General features: G+C 40.8%; 1 protein-coding gene across 1 annotated transcript in view; it reads left to right on the top strand.

Annotated features, from left to right (window-relative positions):
* LOC149287947 (SLIT-ROBO Rho GTPase-activating protein 2-like) overlaps positions 1-20498 on the top strand; it is a 57570-nt gene that overhangs the window by 15216 nt on the left and 21856 nt on the right. The window contains exons 2-3 of the mRNA XM_089492227.1: positions 8128-8320; positions 18099-18261. Coding sequence (XP_089348353.1) covers positions 8128-8320; positions 18099-18261 — 356 coding nt within the window. The remainder of the gene's footprint in view (positions 1-8127; positions 8321-18098; positions 18262-20498) is intronic.

The following is a 20498-nucleotide window of genomic DNA, read 5'->3' as shown; positions in this document are numbered from 1 at the left end:
CTGCCCCAGATATGCCTTTTAACCCCCTATTTGCCACTCTGCCTCCCAGATATGCCTTGTACACCCATGTATGCCACTGTCTCCCTAACATGCCTTTTAACCCCCTATATGCCACTCTGCCTCCAGAATACCATTGAGCCCCGCTCCCATTCCACTCTTAACACCCTCCCTAACTTACCAGGGCATCCCTTTACTTGTGACCCGTGCTTCAGACTACCTGGTGTCTAGTGGGGCAGCCGGTAGAGGTCTGTGCGATGCAGACCTCCGCTGCTGGTGGCCAATACTTCCGAGGCTTCTATGGTGGCGCACCGGAAGGTCATGTGATGCCGGCGCTCCGTCATAGAAGCCCCCAGAGGAAGTGCCGGCGGCAGCAGAGGCTGCTAGAGAGAATGATCCAGGTCTCCTGCAGCGCAGCGGGGGATCTGGATCTTAGTCTTGTAATCAGACCTCTATTTGAGGTCTGATTAGAAGACTACCTCGAATATAAGACGAGGGATATTTTTTCAGAGCATTTGCTCTGAAAAAACCTTGTCTTATAATCGAGCAAATACGGTATGTGTATACAGTGAAGGCAAAAAGTATTTGATCCCCTGCTGATTTTGTATGTTTGCCCACTGACAAAGACATGATCAGTCTATCATTTTAATGGTAGGTTTATTTGCATAACGAGACAAAAAATCCAGAATAACTAATTTCAAATAAGTTCTACATTGATTTGCATTTTTACTCATGAAATAAATATCCCCTATCAATCAGCAAGGCCAAGAGCTGTCCAAGGATCCCGGTCCCTATCAACCAAGGATTAAGGCGGAGTGGCCTAGCCAGTCTCCAGACCTAAATCCCATAGAAAATCTGTAGAGGGAGCTGAATGTTCGAGTTGCCAAACGTCGGCATCGAAACCTTAACGACTTGGAGAGGATCTGCAAAGAGGAGTGGGACAAAATCCCTCCTGAGAAGTGTGCAAACTTGGTGGCCGACTACAAGAAACGTCTGACCTCTGTGATTGTCAACAAGGGTTTTGCCACCAAGTAATAAGTCATGTTTTGCAAAGGGGTCAAATCAATGTATATTTTTTTTTTTTGTTATCCTGTCTATCACGGTTCAAATAAACCTACCATAAAAATTATAGGCTGATGTCTTTGTCAGTGGGCAAATGTAGGGGGTCAAATTTTTTTCCTTCACTGTATGTATGTGTATTTGTGTGATGTATATACTAGTTTGCCTACTGGAGGCAAAGTAGGCAATGGATCCCCCCAGATTATATATATAAAATCAGATATTATTAAATACTCATCTGCATCCACCATATATACATTATACACGTAAGGGTTTTGGGGAAACGGGGATAGACATCTTAATCAGGGCCCTGTTCTGAAATGGGGTCTTATTGCCACTCTGCAGTCTGATAGTCGGAATGAAAATTCAAAGGTAATCAGAAAATAGGAGGAAGAACATTACTCGAATCTGGTAATTACAAGTCGTGCTGGTGTCTGCTTCTACTAGCAGTCGGGACCAGTGATTGTGAAATCTCATTTAATTTGGGAACAGCTTCTTCCGGTATAAAAAAAAAAATATATATGTCTCATTAATTTTAGGGGAAGTGAGAGCTCTGCCTCCTGAACAACAGATAAGAAGAACCTTTCGGCCCATCTGGTCTGCCTACTGTTTCCTGCTGTGAAACAAACCCATCAAACTTTTTCTCCTGTTATATATTCAACCAAATGCTTAACCCATGCATGTTTAAATTCCCTTACCGTATTAACCTTTGCCACAAATGCTGGGAAGTTCTTATTTATTTAAGTATTAGGGCATAGATGTGTATGTGAGCTGGAGGTAGGTAGGTACGTGTTTTTGCCCAGTTGCTGGTGGATAGGGAAAGTCTGTATTTGCAATAAATGAACAAGAGTAAAGGTACTAATAGGGTTATAAGAAGAAAGATCATGTGTGTCTGTTGTCGGGTTTAAGAGAAGGTGAGATATGTAGTATTTGTGTCTCCATAACGGGTAAAGGTAGGAATTTCTGATATGTTCGATAGTAAGTAAGAGCCACAAGTCTAACCGGAAGGACTTTACAGACATATATTACGATTTTTGGAAACTTTTCTGCTTCCTTTTTCTGGGGTTAAGCGGTGCTTTCCCATCTTCTTCCCTCTCCGCTGGGTATCCATACCGAGTTTGCTGTCACAAGCTCAATCACGGGGCTGCAACTGCACGCGTCAGACCTAGATGGGAACGTAAACATGAGATCATCCGCTATTCTCATCACCTATAATAGGAGGATAAAAGGTAAATAATTACACAGAGGTGTTAAGATACATTTCCATCATGTCTGTAAATATCTCACCCGCCAGAAGGGTGGCAGGGGTTGTTCCTGGGAGTTGCCACTCCTTACCTTGCCTAGGGGGGCACACCTACATCCTCTGCATTTTGGCAAAAGTTCTTTCCCTCACCCTCTAACATCACAGCCCTCCAGTTTGGTGAGCGAACCTCGCTCCTCGTTTGGATTAGAGCTAGTTTGAGATGTGACATATTTAGTTCTACTGGTTGGAAGGAGGGAGTGAGAATTGAGTTGAGCGAAATGTGTTCCTCCCTTCCCCTAAAAACTGCTGGGCTCTATAATTATTGTTTTGTGAAATACCGGGAGCTCTACAATCTTAAAAAGAGAAATGTTCGAATGTATTCCAAAATACAGCCTACTTCTACTTTCTGTGAAAAAGGGTTTAAACTAAAACCTTTCAGAGAAGTATTTAGTAATTATAAGTCATAATGAAAGACGTCCTCTCCTGACAGTAATACCAGATTTCAGCTGAAACTATGTTCTGTGTTTAATCTGTGCATCCTTTTCCTTTCAATTTTTTTTCATTCATTATTTGTGGTTATATACTCAACGGTAAAAAGGAACCATAATCATTGTGTTCTCATTCAAGGCTAAATTGATCTGAGGATACTGATATGAGATGACATAAGATCAAGAATTCATGTTGTCATAATTAACTGTGCATTACATGGCACTTTTGGAGAAAGAAATATGGCTCTTGCAGCTTTGTACCAAATTGAAACTCTAGTGAATGCAGCATATTTGGAGTGTAGCTTGCAATTTATGGAAGCGAAGGAAGTTCAGTGAGCCTCACTGCCTGTTCTCGTGTGTGTGTGGTCACTTATGCATTATAAGTAGGCTACATCCATGTGAGTTCCATGTTGGCATATCAGTGGGAGGCATGTGTGCCTTCCCGTTCCTTCCAAAAAAAACCTTTTGTTCTTATTTCTGTTACACAATATCAAATATCTGACAATTTCTATGGAGCCACACAAATAAGAAAACGAATCTGGGCGCATGTGCCGCTAGCTGGTAGACTGTGTTGGCACAGTACCAGTAGATGGATCAAGCTTTGCCGTGCTTGCCCTTGTAGCTAGGAAAATGAGTCTATCTTCTTGGATACACCTCATAAATAACTTTGAATGAGTTTAGAAGACCATCAATGTGGATTTATTAGAAAAGTCTTACTTGGGGAAAATCTTAACTTGTATGGATCCCCCCCCAGTTATTATAAACTGAATGGTATTACTGGCCAATACAGACTGTTTTTTATTTTTCTTAACAAAACTCAAATTATTTTTCAAAAGGGATTGAGGAAGTGTTTTGTCATCGTTTTTGTAGACACACCCTACCTCCCTCCTTGTCTGTCACAGCAGAAGTAATTGTAGAGGGCCGAGACAGCTCCTTGGCAAATTACAGTGGAAGGAGTATTGAGACCACATATACAAAATACTAATTTGTGCGAGGCATTGCTTTAACTCTTTAGACAGAAGAGATGGCCAGGAATAGGTAACATCTGGAAGCCTGGGCACGATGAGCTACACCGTTCTACCTTTAGTTGGCTTACTTATTGGTTAGTATCCTAAGCATAGATAAGCTGCACTACTATTGCCAGAAGTTTAGGCAAATGCATTGGCCTGCTGAATCTGTAGTAGTTAATTGTTGGCCCATTTGTGCAGTATAGTACGCCAATTGAATATCCATGTGCTTGGTTTGGTCACAACAAACATACCGTATTTGCTCGATTATAAGACGACCCTGATTATAAGACGACCCCCCAAAATCTGAATATTAACTTATGAAAAAAAGAAAAAGCATGAATATAAGACGACCCTATAGGAAAAAAGTTTTACCAGTAAATGTTAGTTCATCTAAACTATGTGAACAATTGTTTGTTAATAAAAGCTATGATTGAGAAAAATATGTTGTTTTTATTTCCTTTTTTTTTTTTTTTCTTTTTCCAATCTGCCCCCAGGCTTGAAACTCTGCCCCAGAAATGCCTTATACCCCATATATGCCACTGTGCCCCATGATATGCCTTTTAACCCTCTAAATGCCACTGTGCCCCATGATATGCCTTTTGACCCCCTATGTGCCACTCTGCCTCCAGAAATGCCTTATACCCCTATATGCCACTCTGGCATTTAGGGGGTTAAAAGGCATATTATGGGGCAGAGTGGCATATAGGGAGGTAAAAGGCATTTCAGGAGGCAGAGTGGCATTAAAGGGGTTAAAAGGCATTTCAGAGAGCACTCTGCCTCCAGAAATGCCTTACACCCCCCATTTAACACTCCCCCTCCCTCCTCCAAACTTACCGGTGCTTCTGAGTTGGGGGGGGGCTGCATAACACAGGAGGATCCAGGTCCCCTGCATCTGAGCCCCCGGTGCTTAGTCTGGGCAGCATGTAGAGCTCCACGCGAATCGCGTAGAGCTCTACATGCTGCCCGGACTAAGCACCGGGGGCTCGGAAGCACCGGTAAGTTGGAGGGGGGGGGGGCATAACACAGGAGGATCCAGGTCCCCTGCATCGCTGCGGGGGATCTGGATCTTAGTCTCATAATCAGACCTATTTGAGGTCTGATTATAAGACGACACTGATTATAAGACGAGGGGTATTTTTCAGAGCATTTGCTCTGGAAAAAACCTCGTCTTATAATTGAGCAAATACGGTACTTATCTGTTGAACCATTTACCGTATTGGCTCGGATATAGGCCGCACCCTAAAAGTAAGGTGCTTTTTTAACCCCTTGACTGCTAACGACGGCATGGTGCCGTCACTAGCAGTCCCAGTCAGGTGCTAACGACGGCACGGTGCCATCGCTAGCACTACCCTACCTTGATGGGGGTCTGTGGACCTCCATCATCACCTACCCTGGCGATCTGCCCCCTCACATTGAAGGGCATCACCGGGACCACCCGATCCGGCCGGTGACGGCGCGCGTAATGACGCGATGACGTCACCGCGCAACTTTATTGAAAACTGACAATTGTCAGTTAAAGAGGTATGGGGGCATGCTGCTTAGATGCATGTATCTCAGGCATCTAAGCAGCTACAGACCCCCAACATATAACGTTGGAAAGGTAATCGCCTTACCTTTCTAACGGTATAAGGCTTGTGAAAGAAAAAATAAAAAAATATTAAGTTAAAAAATAAAAATATAAAAAAGTAAAAAAAAAATGATTTGGGGGTTTCTAAAGGCAGATAAATAAAGATAAAATTTGCCTAGAGAACCCCAAATTAAATTACCTAAACATAAACTAGTTTAACTTTAAAAAGTTTAAGTATTCTAGCTAAATGATCACTGTGGTAGCCAATGTTACCACAGTGATCATATAGCTATGAAAAGTCACATTCCCTTTTAAAAAATGGCCGATACTAAATTTTAATTTTAGCCAATGGTAGAGGGAGGCAACTTTTGAAATCTTGCTGAACTGTAAATTAACTGCAAATATTATTAAAATCGGCCATTTAGCCTGTGCGGTACGTGAGTAACCATCTTATCCCTGGAGCGCCTTGCATTTTTACAGTAAAACTTATTTTTGCTGTAAAAGTGATTTTTTTTTTTTCTCCCTTTACCATAATTTCTTTGGGATTGTAAGGGGAAAGTATGGTGTGTGCTTCTGCGAGTGAATGGAGATATGAAAGGCGTGTGAATGGTCAGTAATTAGGGTTGAAGCCTTGACGTGGCATTACTGCAAGTTAAATTATGGCACAAAAAGTATACATTAGCAAAAACTATAGCCCTTGGCGCATCAAATGAGGGGCTGCATGTGTTTCTAGTACAAACCTGGAGTGCACAAGACACAAATGAACATGTCGCTATGGTTAGAAAAAACATTTTCTAGCCGAATCGACATATTCTGTCATTGTTTGTGCACTCAACTTTTGTCCTAGAAATACATGTAACCCCCCATTTGAAGCGCCAAGTGGTGTACTTGCTTGAAATGTGTACTTTATGAACCCTAATGTAACTTCCCAGATGTCTAGACCACTTTAAGAAATTGAAAAAATTGTCTTAAAACATTTAGGGGTGATGCCTGCAATTAGACAGCTCTAGACAGCTGGGAAGTTAAATTATGGTACATAAAGTATACATTTTCAGAAACTACACCCCTTGGCACATCAAATAGGGGCTTCATGTATTCGTAGCACAAGACTGGAGTGCACAAGACATAAATGAACTTGTCGCTTTTAATTTAATTTTTTTTTTTTTTTTATTCCCAAGAAATTTACTTCTAAACGCGTTTAAACATGAGATGCAACAAAATGCCGAAAACCAGCTTAGCACCAGGGTGGGAAATGGCTTAGCAGCCAAGGGGTTAAGAAAAAAATTTCTGAGATATTGTCGAGATATGCTGCCACTCTGTCCCGAAGATGTACCCCTCCGAGATATGCTGCCACTCTATCCCCCCTCCGAGATATGCTGCCACTCTATCCCCCCCCCCCCGAGATATGCTGCCACTCTGCGCTTAGACCATCTCCCGTGCCGGCACTCCCCCCGTGGGAAGTGCCAGCAGGGGAGGCTGTCAGAGCGTATCAGAGAGTACGATACTCGTCCGCTGCACCGCTGCGGGGGATCTGTATCCTAACCCCGCTGCCTGCCCGGTGCCCAGGACTGCATGTCCCGGGCGTCGGGTGCAAAAACCCGAATATAGGCCGCACCCCCACTTTAAAGACTTAAAGTGGGGGGGAAAAGTGCGGCCTATATTCGGGCCAATACGGTATTTTAGAATTTTACCATTTCCTTTTCATAATGCAGGGCCAGCTTAGTCCTTCATGCAGATACTCAATAGACCCTGTCTATTAACGATATATAACGCAATATAAACTATATATTGTATAGTTAAATCCATGGTGGTGTTTTACTGAAAATTTGAGACCCTAGTCGAGTTAAAGGGTTAACCTGACTGATGGGAGTCGACTTAAAGGGACTCAACAGTTTTCACACAATAAATTGCCTGCATTGAAATCAAGTGCTATGGTGATAACATATTTCTTGCACAATGTTTTTTCTTTGGTATGCTCTTTTTTTTTTTAATTTTTTTTTATTTTAATAATAATAATTTATACATAGAATGGGGGGAAAAACCAAGATTAAATGTGACAACACACAACATACCTACATTAAACTTACCAGTATAATACTACAGGATGTATAACTCTGTATTTTTGAACAAATAAGGAGTTAAGTTTGTGCTCTGCCTTTTGAGGGCACAGGGAATAGCCTCTGAGGCCCAAGGTCCTGTAGGCTGTACGGATTCCACTCATTGTGGGCTAGGCACAGCTGAACAAAGCCGTATTGAGCCCCACTCTGCACTGCTGCATTGAAATCTGAGTGGGTCAGGAAATTCCTGACATTACTGTGGGAACATTTGAAGATCCATTGCTAATATGTCTGAATATGTGGAAGATGAATTTTCAATAAGAACCACCATGAAATAATGGTTTTGCTCCTTGGCTGTAAATTATTTAGATCCTTTAGAAGAATTTTATTGATATAGAGACCTGCTCTACATTTTTATGCAATGCATTATGGGTCTGGTTATGAATAGTCATATAGATCGCTGTTAAATTCCAGTCTAACTATACACAAGTTTGACCAATCTCAAGACCATCTATTTTTTGTTGCCCATTTTTGTTTGCGCTTTAACACACCCTGTGTGTTTGGCTTTCTATTACAGTGTTCTTGTGACTCATCCAGCGCCCTATTTGACTCATCTTTTCTTTGTCTGGAATGCATGCTTGTCAGTTGTACCTGTTATCTCCTTCTATTGGGCTCATGTGACATGTTATCTTTTCTTTACATCCAGAGATACGAGCTCAGTTGATGGAGCAGCTGAAATGTTTAGATCAGCAGTGTGACTTGCGCACTCAACTCCTCCAGGATCTACAGGATTTTTTCCGCAAGAAAGCAGAGATAGAGATGGACTATTCTCGAAACCTGGAGAAGCTTACTGAACGTTTCCTATCTAAGACCCGTGGAGCCAAAGATCAGCAGTTCAAGTAAGCTAGTAACTTTAAACTTAAACATTACTGTTTGTATGATATATACAATGCCAAGAAGTAAGTCAGTCCGTCCTTTGGAATTACCTGATCTACATCTAAGTCACACACAATGTGCATAATCCAATAACAAATAAACAATAATAATCTTTCATGTCTTTATTGAAAACACCCGTTAAACATTCACAGCGCTGGTAAAAAACAAATAAAAGAGAACCCTTGAATTTAACAACTGGTACAATAACCTCAAACAAGCGCTTCCAGTAGCTACAGGTCAGACCTGCACAACAATTAGGAGGAATTTTAGATCCTTTAATTGAATCGATTTTTATCATATATAAAATGAGGGTTTTTTCTAGAGCTGGAGGGGACCCGGATCCTCCTCTCTGACAGCCGGCGGGCGTCTGTGCGATGCGCCCAGACATCCTCCAGTACTGTACACCACTTCCGCCCCGGCGGAAGTACTGGTCAGCAGCGGCGGATGTTGTCTGCACGCATTGGGCAACGTTCGCTGGCTGCCAGAGAGGAGAAACTCCCTCTCTGGTAGCCGGTGGGTGTCGCAGACAACCTCCCCTACTGCCGGCGCTTCTGTTGGGGCTTCTATGATGGCGCACCAGCGTCACATGACCTTACGGTGCTCAGTCGTAGAAACTCCAGTGAAAGTGCTGGCCAGAAGCAGAGGTTTGTGCGGATCGCGCAGACGTTCACGGGCTGCCCCTACTAGACATGGAGTCTGGAGCATGGGGGAGCTAAGTATAGGGGGGTATGGCATATCAGGGGCACAGCTGTCCAGGTCCCAAAGCAGCCTTAAATCATGGTGCTCCATAGTAATTGTCTCCAATTATAAAATGCGGTCTGATTATGTGTAAACGCTGAGATTACTTTGTAACCCTTTTTTTTTCTCTTTATGGTGATACTGTAGAAGATTACACTCTAGTGGTGACCGCACACTTGTTGAATGGACATTTAGCCATCTGATTTTCTAGTACAGAACAGTATTGTTTTATAGTCTAAAATTGCTCAACACAACGTAGTATCTCAGCAGATGTATGTATAGTACTATTTGCGAGCATTAGAATATAGTTTTAATGACCAGCTACTATTTTGCTAAGCACTGATGCCTCTTCAACTGAGAATGGTTATGTTTACAGTACTGTTTTAATGTTTACTACAGGGTTCTTTTCACTTTAAATTTAGCCTGGCTAAACACATCCGGAAGGCTTGGAAGTCCTTGCCGGTATCTGGCATATGTCTTTTCCTGAGGACTCTAGTAAACAGCAGATGTTATGTGCAGAGGCTGACGGAATTCCTGAAATTCCTTTAGTAATGCAAAGAAGGGGAGATGCAATGAACACTTGCGCTGTCAGAAACAGGAAAGAATGTTGAAGGCCTAAGGGATGCTGGAGATATAAATGTCAAGGTAGAGATCCTTCTGCTTCAGATCTGTCCTGCTTAAAGTGAAACGTGTAAAGGCGTTGAAGATTTCCCTGTGCACTGGAAAAGGGAACAGGCAGTTATTGATCAGGAAAACTTTCATAACCGTACGTTATAAACACACAATATTACGTTGTCCAAGATGGATTTATGAAGCAGTGATGTTCAGGTGAAGTGTAAGGAAACAAGGTGTCATGTGAAGCAAGGGAAAATATAAATCATGACGTGTCACCGTTTAGTTGGCCTAAGTGAGAAAGAGTACATCACTTGGCCACTGGGCTTACTTTTTATTGATGGTCCAAGGAGTCATCGACAATTTTGACTGCTAACGCAAGTACAGTTGCCACCTAGCCAGTATTTTTACTGCCGTACCACTTCGAAAATCCATGTGAGTAGCCGATAGCAATCAAATTGATTGTATTAGGTTTCCTATGAACCATGTAGGGCTGAAACAACTAATCGATAAAATCGATAATCGATAATGAAAATCGTTGTCAACGATTTACATTATTGATTAATCGAATCGATTTTTAGCGATTTATAAAAATTATAATCCGACCTCAGAGATCGGATTATAACACTAGAATCTAGATCCCCCGCAACGCTGCAGGGGACCTGGATTCCCCTCACTGTCGGCCGGTGTCTTACTTCCGTCTCTCTCCCCCTCCCATACACCCCTCTGACTCCTCCCCCCTCCCATACATCACTCTGCCTCTCTACCCGGCTCCGTTACTGACTTCATAGAAGCCTCAGCGTAAGTGAAGGGCAGTAACGGAGGCTGTCTGTGCGCATCGTTTAGACCCCCACCGGCTGACAGAGGATCATCCTCTCTGTCAGCCGGTGGGGGTCTGCATCGCACAGACAGCCTCCGTTACTCACCTTCACTTACGCTGAGGCTTCTATGAAGCTGCAGTGAAAGTTCCTGTCAGTAACGGAGCCGGGTAGAGAGGCAGAGCGGTGTATGGGAGGGGGGAGGAGTCAGAGGGGTGTATGGGAGCCACCCTCCCATACACCACTCTGGCTCCTCCCCCTCCCATACGGCACTCTGCCTCTCCACCCGGCTCCCTGGTGTCTTGTGAACCTCCGTGGCTGACAGGAGGCATGAGTGGAGTATGGGAGGGGGGAGGAGGCAAAGTGATGTATGGGAGGGGGAGGAGGCAGAGTGGTGTATGGGAGGGGGAGGAGCCAGAGTGGAGTATGGGAGGGGGCAAAGTGGTATATGGGAGGGGGAGGAGGCAAAGTGATGTATGGGAGGGGGGAGGAGGCAGAGTGGAGTATGGGAGGGGGAGGAGCCAAAGTGGTGTATGGGAGGGGGAGGAGCCAGAGTGGTGTATGGGAGGGGGAGGAGCCAGAGTGGTGTATGGGTGAGTTATAGTGGTGTATGGGGGGTATTATGAATTTCAGGGCATATAGGGGGTATAAGGCATATCGATATTAGGCATATCAGGGGGGCATAAAACATATCTGGGGGTAAAAGGTATATCAGGGGGCTCAGTTGCATATCACTGGCATATAAGAGGTATAAGGCATATATGGGGGCAGAGTGGCAAGCTGGGAGTCAGATGTGCATAACCGGGGGCAGTTTGTTAAATAAAAAAAATTTAAACAAGGCTTTTTTCTCATAGTTTTTATTAAATATGAAAAATAGTTAACATAAGAATTAATATTTACTAATAACTTTCTATTAAAACCTAGTTTGAGAAACACTGTGTTTGGGTTCTTGTAGCTTTTATTATTATGTCAGTAAAATAAGAAGGTGAATAGAGAGGCCATTGTGATAAAGAGATGAAAGTGTAAATTGTACGTTTTTTATTACATTATTTTAAATTGAAAAAAAATAAAAATGTATCCGATTAATCGATTAATCGAAAAAATAATCGGCCAACTAATCGATTATTAAAATAATCGTTAGTTGCAGCCCTAGAACCAATGAAACTCTGCCAGTGTTATTTTGACTGATACTTGTCCAAGACTGGCTTATATGAAGCACGGGGTAATTGTGTATTGATGTAAATAAAGGAAGCAGGAGGTATCAAAATAACTAGTGAAAGTGTAACGTGACCTGGGTGGACGAGGAAAAGGTGCAGGATATAACCCTGCTGTTTGAGTTGGAGTATGGGGTCGTAAAACATTACAGGGCAGGATGCGTGCGTTATTTCACAAAGGATTAATGCGAATGTACAGTTTAAGCACAGCTGCCTTCTTCAGTGATTTGACAATATATGTATGGAGTCGGATTTCAGATCTCGCTCTCACATATTTGATTTTAAGACAAGTATGACCAGGTTTCCTTTTAGCTGTGGATGCCTGGCTCCACAAGCCCGAAGAAGTGTCAACAGGAGCCAAGCAGGATCAAGCTCCTCTTAGTGTTTTTAATATTTTGGTCTTTGAAAGCCATGACCCAAGGAACCAAGCCAGATCTTGGCTTGGCTTAAATACATGACATATATATGCTGCATGGTAACCCGTCTTTTATAATGCATTATTTATATGTGCCCCTGGTTAAAGAGGTGTGGAGTTACCCTATTGCGAACCAAAATCAGTGCCGCACAAAATGTTTAAATCACTGACACAATCCTGAACAAAACTTTTAGTTCACGCTTTTTAATTAAGAAAAAGTGCTACATCCAGGGGAGAAAGTCTTTGGCAAGAATCAGTGATATATATTGTAATAGGAACTGTCTAAACATCACCGCTTTTTATTTCATGATAAAGCACAGACCGCTGGTCTAATTGTCTGTATTCTTTTATGCATTGACAGCTCGCACAATTTCTCTCTCTCTCGTTTGTTTTAATTTTTTTTGAGAATGGAAGCTGTGTAAAACAGACCTTGAGGGATAATACAACTGTAATGTGAACAAAATAGGAATTCTTTACACTAATCAGTGGTTTAGAAATGGTATTGTTAAAATTGATTAAGCAGGTTTTTTTTTAAGAAGAATAAATAACCGGCTACCTTTTTTTTGGAACCTCATTGATAGTGCCATACATGTCGCATAAATGACATAATGTTAAACATGCTAATTAATCAAATTCCTCTCTTTTGTGATACCTCTCGCTTGAATCAATTCTTAAACAATATTGGCTGTTAACATGCGTGACATGAGTAACGAGGGAGGAAAAAATCTAAGGTTGTAATATCTTAAGGAGGGGAAAGGCCAGTCTTGGGGTTCTCTGTTACAAATGTATTTTCCAGCGAAATACGGAATTGAGTAATGAAGCAGCATAGTCACTGAAACGCTTCTATTAAAAAAAAGACGGAAGACATTTTTAATTCTCTTATGTACAGGCATATTTCCAGGAACACGAGCGGGATCAAACAAATCCATATATTGCATTGAAAATGGTCTTCGTTCAGAAATTCTTCTTCTGGAAATATTTGTCCAAAAACAGGCATGATGTACGTTTAGATAATGTATCCTGAACCTTTCACTGCTCAGCCTAATCTGCATCCTACAAATGACCCTTAAATCCATTCTCTCAACAGTCGGGATAAATCCCAGGCAGTTTAATTCACTCTGTGCACTTGGTGTGGGGGTTGGAGAATATCACATCTCTTTTAACAGCAGGGACACATTAATCCCCCCCACCCCCCAAGTACTCAGTGTCAACTTGGCCTTTACTTGCCAGAGGTGAATTGAAATACATGTAACCCTTGGAAAGCCAAGAATGGAATTCTAGCTTTTTTGTGCTATCTAATATCTGTTTTTGAGACTTTGTTATTTTTACTGATGATCGATTACACATTCCCCCCCCCCAGGAGTATGTATTTGAGCATTCAGTAGAATTGTCCTTTATTTCTAGGTACATTAACAGTGTAACATTTGTTGGCAAGTTATTATTGTCCCTTTTTATAGCGCCAACAATTTTACACAGCGCTTCTTACAATAGACATATTCAAGGGTTATGACAAGAGTAATACAAAACCGATATATCGGATAAAGAGGACTTGCAGGTGTGAAAAGGCTATGGTGGAGAGCAAGGGCATCGTTGAAGAAAGAAGATGTTGGGTAGACCTTTTATGTTTTAAGTAGAACTACACCTTCTAACCTAACTAAATTAATTTATCCAAAGCTCATGCTTTCCTTGCTTCGGGAAATATTTTGTCTTAAAAAGAGATATAGCCAGATTATCCCAAGAGTAATTAGAGTATTTTGTTGAAGACAACACAGAATAATATATGCTTTCAGAACATCACAGATGGAAAAAGCTGTCACAAGACAGCATTCACTTAACAAAAGGAGAGGAATAATAATACAATTCTTCCGACCTGGAAGTTAAGATGGCTCCACCAAAGTTATACACATAAAGTGGGTGTCTAATACATTAATATTGATTATTTTAATTACAGTTTGTAGTTTATTTAGTGAACCGAACCGTGAAATGTTGGATTTGAGAAAGTGACAAATCCGCTGTAGGGTACTCTAGGCGTGTCCAGTTTCCACTACTTTGTAAATATTTAATTGATATTTGGTTCCTAGTAATTAAATAGATTAAATTTTGAATGAAACTAAAGGGTGTGTGTATCTTGGTGCATGGAAATATCTGTTAAACTAAAGGTCATATTTATTTTTTCAAATATGTATATTATCTTAAATATTTGATTTCACGGCTATTGAAGCTCTACTTGTACCACAAATACATTTTATTGTCAATGAAATCGCTACATAGAAATTTTAAATAGGTTGTAGACTGCTACATTGGGAATGGTACAGATACGGATAATAAATGGACCAGTTATGGGTTTTATTTACTGTTCTCGGTACCTATAAATTTCTGAGCAATGGGTAGTGTGTTTTTGTAGACCCACACATACACATTTACACAAACTATTGTTTGATTCCAGGAGCTTTTACTGTGGGGTCTCTGTGACCCATCTGAGCTCCCAGCTGGTTGTAGAAGATTCATGTGTCCAGCAAGTGAAACCCTTGACGCCAAGCCTGGATAGAAACCACTTTGAGGGTGGTTATGTATGTGGAATGTTCTTATTAATGGATTTACTGTAAAAAAACCAAAAGTGAATTACCATTATAAGGTGTTGTACAATGGTTTTCTAAAAAAAGGTATCTCTGAAACCCATTTAAACAATTAAACGATGACTCAGATTGCCTGTTTTGCAAATTGCTACAATTAATCTCTTCTATTAGAATGTGTCATACAGAGTCCTAAATTAACAGCTAGCAGAGTTTAAACACTATAATACCTTTTTATGGAATGCTGGTTTTACTTGATAGAAAACCACATCTCTTTTGCCCAACTGCCTGGATATAACACCAAAGGGACAGGTGGCCTCACGAAAGAAGAGTTAATGTAAAAAGGACCTTTATGAATATATTCATAAAAAAAAAAAATAATAAATTACCTTAGGGAGAAGATCTCCAGCCAATCAGTGGAAGCTTTTGGGTGATGGATTGATTTTTGAGACTCAATTCAGGGCCCCATAAATCCCAGTTGCTTGGACTTGTGAGGGATAGATAGGAGAATATTGTGAAAAATCATATGACTTATTAGGCCTTGTATAGGTGAACTCATCTCCTTAATGATGTATTCTCACTTACCTTTAATAGATGTTTTAACAATTGTTTGTGTATGTGTGTTTATATAATATGTGTATGTTTATGGGCGATATACATACAAAAGTATTGTGGCACCCCTCATAATTAATAGGGTGTTTCAGCCACACCCATTGGCAAGAGGCGTATAAAATAAAGCACACAGATGGTCATTTCCATAGACAAACATTGGCAGTAGAATGGGTTGTACTGAAGAGCTCAGTTACTTTAAACATGGCAGTGTCATAGGATACCACCTTTTTTCAACAAGTCAGTTGGTTACATTTCTGCCGTGCTAGATCTGCCCTGGTCCTCTGTATTGTAGTGCTATTTTTATGAAGTGGAAATGTATAGTAAAGGTAACATCTCCGCCACAAAGCAGTAGATCACGCATACTCGCAAAGCTGAGTGCTGAGGAGCTTAGTGTGTAAAAATGACCTCTCCTCTGAAGCATCACTCAATGTAGAGTTCCAAACTACCTCTGGAATTGACTTCGACACAAGCACTGTGTGTCAGGAGTTTCATGACATGGGTTTCCAATAGTCGTCTGGAGTGGTTTAAAGGACACCGCCACTGGAACAGTGGAAATGTGTTCTCTGGAATGATCAATCAAGCTTCACAATCTGGAAGTCTGATGGACGAATCTAGGTTTGGCGGATACCAGGAGAACTGTACCTGATGGAATGCATAGTGACTACTGCAAACTTTGGTGGAAGAAGGATAATGGTGTGGGGCTGTTTTTCAGGGGCTGGGCTAGGCCTCTAAATTCCAGTGAAGGGTAATGTTAATGCCGCAACATACAGACATTTTAGACAATTGTGTGCTTCTAACTTTGTGGGAACAGTTTGAGGAAGACCCCTTTCTATTCCAGCATGACTGTTGCCCTGTTTACAAAGCAAGGTTCATAAAGACATTGATGAATTTGGTGTGAAAGAACTTGACTGGCATGCACAGAGCCCTGACCTCAACCTCATCTAACACCTTTTGGATGAACTGGAATGAAGATTGAGAGCCAGGCCTTCTCATCCACAAATGCTCTAGTAAATGAATGGGTGAAAATTCCCACGAAAACACTGCAAAATCTTGTGGAAAACCTTCCCAGAAGATTGGAAGCTGCTAAAGTTGTAAAGTGGGGGCCAGCTAAATATTGTCTATGTATTTAGAATGTAATGTCTAAAAAGTCCCATTTAGTGTAATGGTTAGGTTTCCAATACCTTTGTCCGTGTGTGCGTAGGTGTGCGTGAACTTATATTATGGAGCCTGAAGCCTGTTTAGAATCTTTTATCATACAGGCGTATGGTATGTGAACTGTGTATGAAACTCTCATACCTGTTGATGCTTGTGTGTTTAAATTAATGCAGGAATTTAGTAGGGCTCTCTCCACCTAATGTATCTGTTTGTGTTAGTCTATCAATTCTTGTCTTGTCATACCCCTTGAATATATGTATTGTATTAAGCGCAGCGTAAACTGTTGGCAGGGCCGGCCTTTGGGGTGTGCGACCTGTGCGACCGCACAGGGCGCCACACTCCAGGGGGCGCCGCCGCCGCGGGGTCCTCCTCTGCCGCTGCCGCCGCAGGGTCCTCCGCCGCCGCGAGGTCCTCCTCCGCCGCTGCCGCCGCGGGGTCCGCTGCCGCCCCCTCTGCACCTAAATGAAAACATTGTTGGGTTTTTTTTGTTGGTTTTTTTAACTTTATTTAACATCCTCCATGTTAAATAAAGTTTTTTTTTACTTTATTTAACATGGAGGATGTTAAATAAAGTAAAAAAAACAACAACAAAAAAAAACAACAATGTTTTCATTTATGTCCCGGGCAGGGGCGCCGAGCGGTTACCAGGACTCCTCAAGGTAAGTTAGGATAAGGAGAAGTAGGGAGAGGGGGGGGATAGTTTGAAGGCACAAGGGGGGTAGTTTGAAGGGGCATGGGGGGTAGTTTGAAGGCACAGGGGGGGTAGTTTGAAGGGGCAGAGGGGGGGTAGTTTGAAGGGGCAGAGGGGGGATAGTGAGGGGGGGCGCCAGAGAAGTAGTTCGCACAGGGCGCCGTAACACCTAAGGCCGGCTCTGACTGTTGGCGCTATATAAATAAAATATAATAATAGTAGACTGCTGTTTTAATAGCGAGCACACAAAATAACACCAGCTGCAAATACATCGTTTTTAAAGGAAGTTCTGGGTCGAAGTCTTGAAAGTGAAAGAGTTACCATGAAAACCAGAGGAATTGTATCAAATTATGACCCAGTGTTTCTTACAAATAAGGTTTTCCAGCATACTCTTGAAAGAAATGATTTCGTACTTCAGCGGAAGTCCACCGTTTGGTTTTTATGTTATCATAAAAGGGACATTACTTTTTCGGCGGAAAAGTGTGTGCTCAGTTTGTCATTGTTTAGTGCAATTAATGTTTCAATGACAAACGATATTTGGTTACTTACCCGACTACCTTCCTTCTGCACGTGTACAGGCACTGTGAGCAAGCTTGTACTACTCTATATTATATTTATTTATATATAAATATTATTAAATATATAAAATAAAACTGGCTATTAAAGGCACTAAACTTATGGCACCATAATATTTATTTCTATCTAATAATACTAATCTCTGACATGAAAACGCTTTTTTTGCTTAAATGTCCTTCAGTGTAACTTAGTTTTTTGTATTATTACTAACTGCAAAACGAACAGTAGTCTTTTCAGTACTTGAAGGAAACATACGTTGCTGTGGGATTTTTTTTCTGAAAACTTTGTATTATTGATCTATGGTCCTTTCTGACCTGCTCATCTCAACCCTCTACAGGAAGGATCAGAATGTCCTGTCTCCAGTGAACTGTTGGAACCTTCTTCTCACCCAGGTGAAGAGGGAGAGCCGGGACCATGCCACCTTAAGTGATATTTATCTGAACAATATTATTCCTCGTTTTGGCCAAGTTGGAGAAGACTCTGGACGGCTCTTCAAGAAGGTGAGTTGCCCTCAACATTTAATTTCCTATCGCATCCATTTGCAGGTTCATAAACCTTCTTCTGTTTGGCTGATCAATCTCAATATGATACCTGACACTTGTAATATGCTCTTATACTTTTGTAAAATGTAAATACATTTATAAAAGCACTAATGACAAAAGATATATGCCCAGAGGTCAGTGAAGCGGCATAACAACCTCCTTTCTGCTGTTCATGCTTCTAGATCAGAGCTGCAAACCTCCAGTCATCGAGGGCTGCAAACAGGCCTCAATTTTTGGATATCCCTACTTGAGCACAGGCATCTCAAATGAAAAATTAAACTTATTTGCCTTCAGACAAGAATTCACAGAATGTCTGGCCTTATTTCAGTCCTTGAGGGCTGAAGTCCTGCAGCCCTGTTCTTGACAACCTTATTTGCGTTTTCTGCCTTTTTTGTTACATTGCCTGTCTGACGTTAGCCTTCAGATGTAAAGATACACATGTTCGACCACGTTCCTCAAAATATCCACCTATGCCCCACTTACATAAATGTAATTTATGTTTTTCTATTTTATATATATATATTATATATAATGTGTGTGTTTAATTTACTGAATTGGCAGAGGAGGATAGGTGAGAAGTAGTACTTAGCTTCAGCAATACCTATAATTTATATCTGTTTCAGACATTCTGAGGCCTGTAATATGTTCTAATAGAAAGTTAGTTATGCTCGCTACATACAAAACCTCCACATGCTGGTCACAATAGGCAACCCATTTAAAAAGGTTCTGCATCTCCCTGAGTGATGTAGTGTCAGAGTTTATCTGTTTAAGGTTTATTTGCTGTCTGCATTATGCAGCAGTATTGCCTCCCTCATGCATACTTATTAAATTACTGGAAAAATATGTTTTATTTGATGTAAATGGGAACCTACATATTAAGGCATAGATTAGCATATGTATTAAGTGATGGTTATTTAAATTCTTTTATATAGGTTCTGTATATAAAAAAAAATATATATATAGGGCAATTACTGGTAATACCATACAGGGAGTTATTAGTGGAGGTGGGACACGTAGTTGTATATCAGTCAGTCAATAGTGTGGTATAAATCCCTTATATTGGGGTGTTATAACAATATTGAATACTTCTGTGTCACTACAGCACACTACTTTCTAACTTTCAAAGAATAAGTTTTGCATTGCTGTGGGATGCAGCCACAGTATGTAAATAGGTTAATAATAATAATAATAAGTGTACTTTTTCCTCCAGCAGCTGTAAAATGCCATTGTTCTTTCTACTCTTATATAAATGACAAGTCTTTTCCCATGAGTGCCGATGTCAGCAAGCTCAGTGAACCATACACAAGCAACAAATACAGTTTAAGTAGCCTAAAATTCCTTCCTAAGACTCTTACTCAAAAAGTAATCGAACCGTTTTTTCCCCCCAGTCTTTGGGTTTTCTGTTTGGCAATTGCTGTTTTTGAGTTATGTTGAATACTGATTGATGATCTCATTGCCCAGTGAACCCACAATTGCTTTATCATAGAGTATAACCTACCAGATTTATTGTGTTAGTCTAGAGCAATAGTAATTGTAAATTCCATGCTTTGGAAGATTTAACATGAACAATTCCACACTGTAAACTTAAAACTGTAGAAGTCCACTTGACTTTATGGGGTTTTTTTATGCACGGAAATTGGTGGACAGTATGGCAATACCTGTGTCCTCCAAGGCAAGAGTTGACAAATTTGGTTTGGATCAAGGAGCCGGCGATAACATTTGGGAGCCAGGATTTTCCCCCATCACCTTTTTGTTGTTGAAATGCTCCCTTCTTCGACTGTGTTTAATCCCTTCATATATTTACCTTTTCAGTCATATCTCCCTTCTCTCCCATCATATGTCCCCTTAATATAATATATCAAATATTATATATCATAATTATGAAATATGTCCCATTATAAAGATATTTAATATCTCTCACAAAACATTAAGTTTTTATACTAAAGCATTGATCGATACATGAAATATTTGGCAAATATACATTGATAATCCATTTAATAAACACTTTATAAACTATTGAAAACATTAATCCATTTAAGAAGCTGATACATTACTACATTAAATTAAATTACTGGTAAATCAAATTCTAAATTTAGAAATACATGAAATAGTTGGAGAAAGATCAATTCAGTTTATTAAACGAAGTTGATAAATGCTTAAGTACATAAACGCATAACGGAAGGAACCTGAAGCCA

This window comes from Sceloporus occidentalis, unplaced genomic scaffold, assembly GCF_023333645.1.
Source record: "Sceloporus occidentalis isolate IW3139 unplaced genomic scaffold, rSceOcc1.0.p SCAF_55, whole genome shotgun sequence".
Lineage (NCBI taxonomy): Eukaryota > Metazoa > Chordata > Lepidosauria > Squamata > Phrynosomatidae > Sceloporus > Sceloporus occidentalis.
This window is presented reverse-complemented; position numbering and strand designations above follow the sequence as displayed.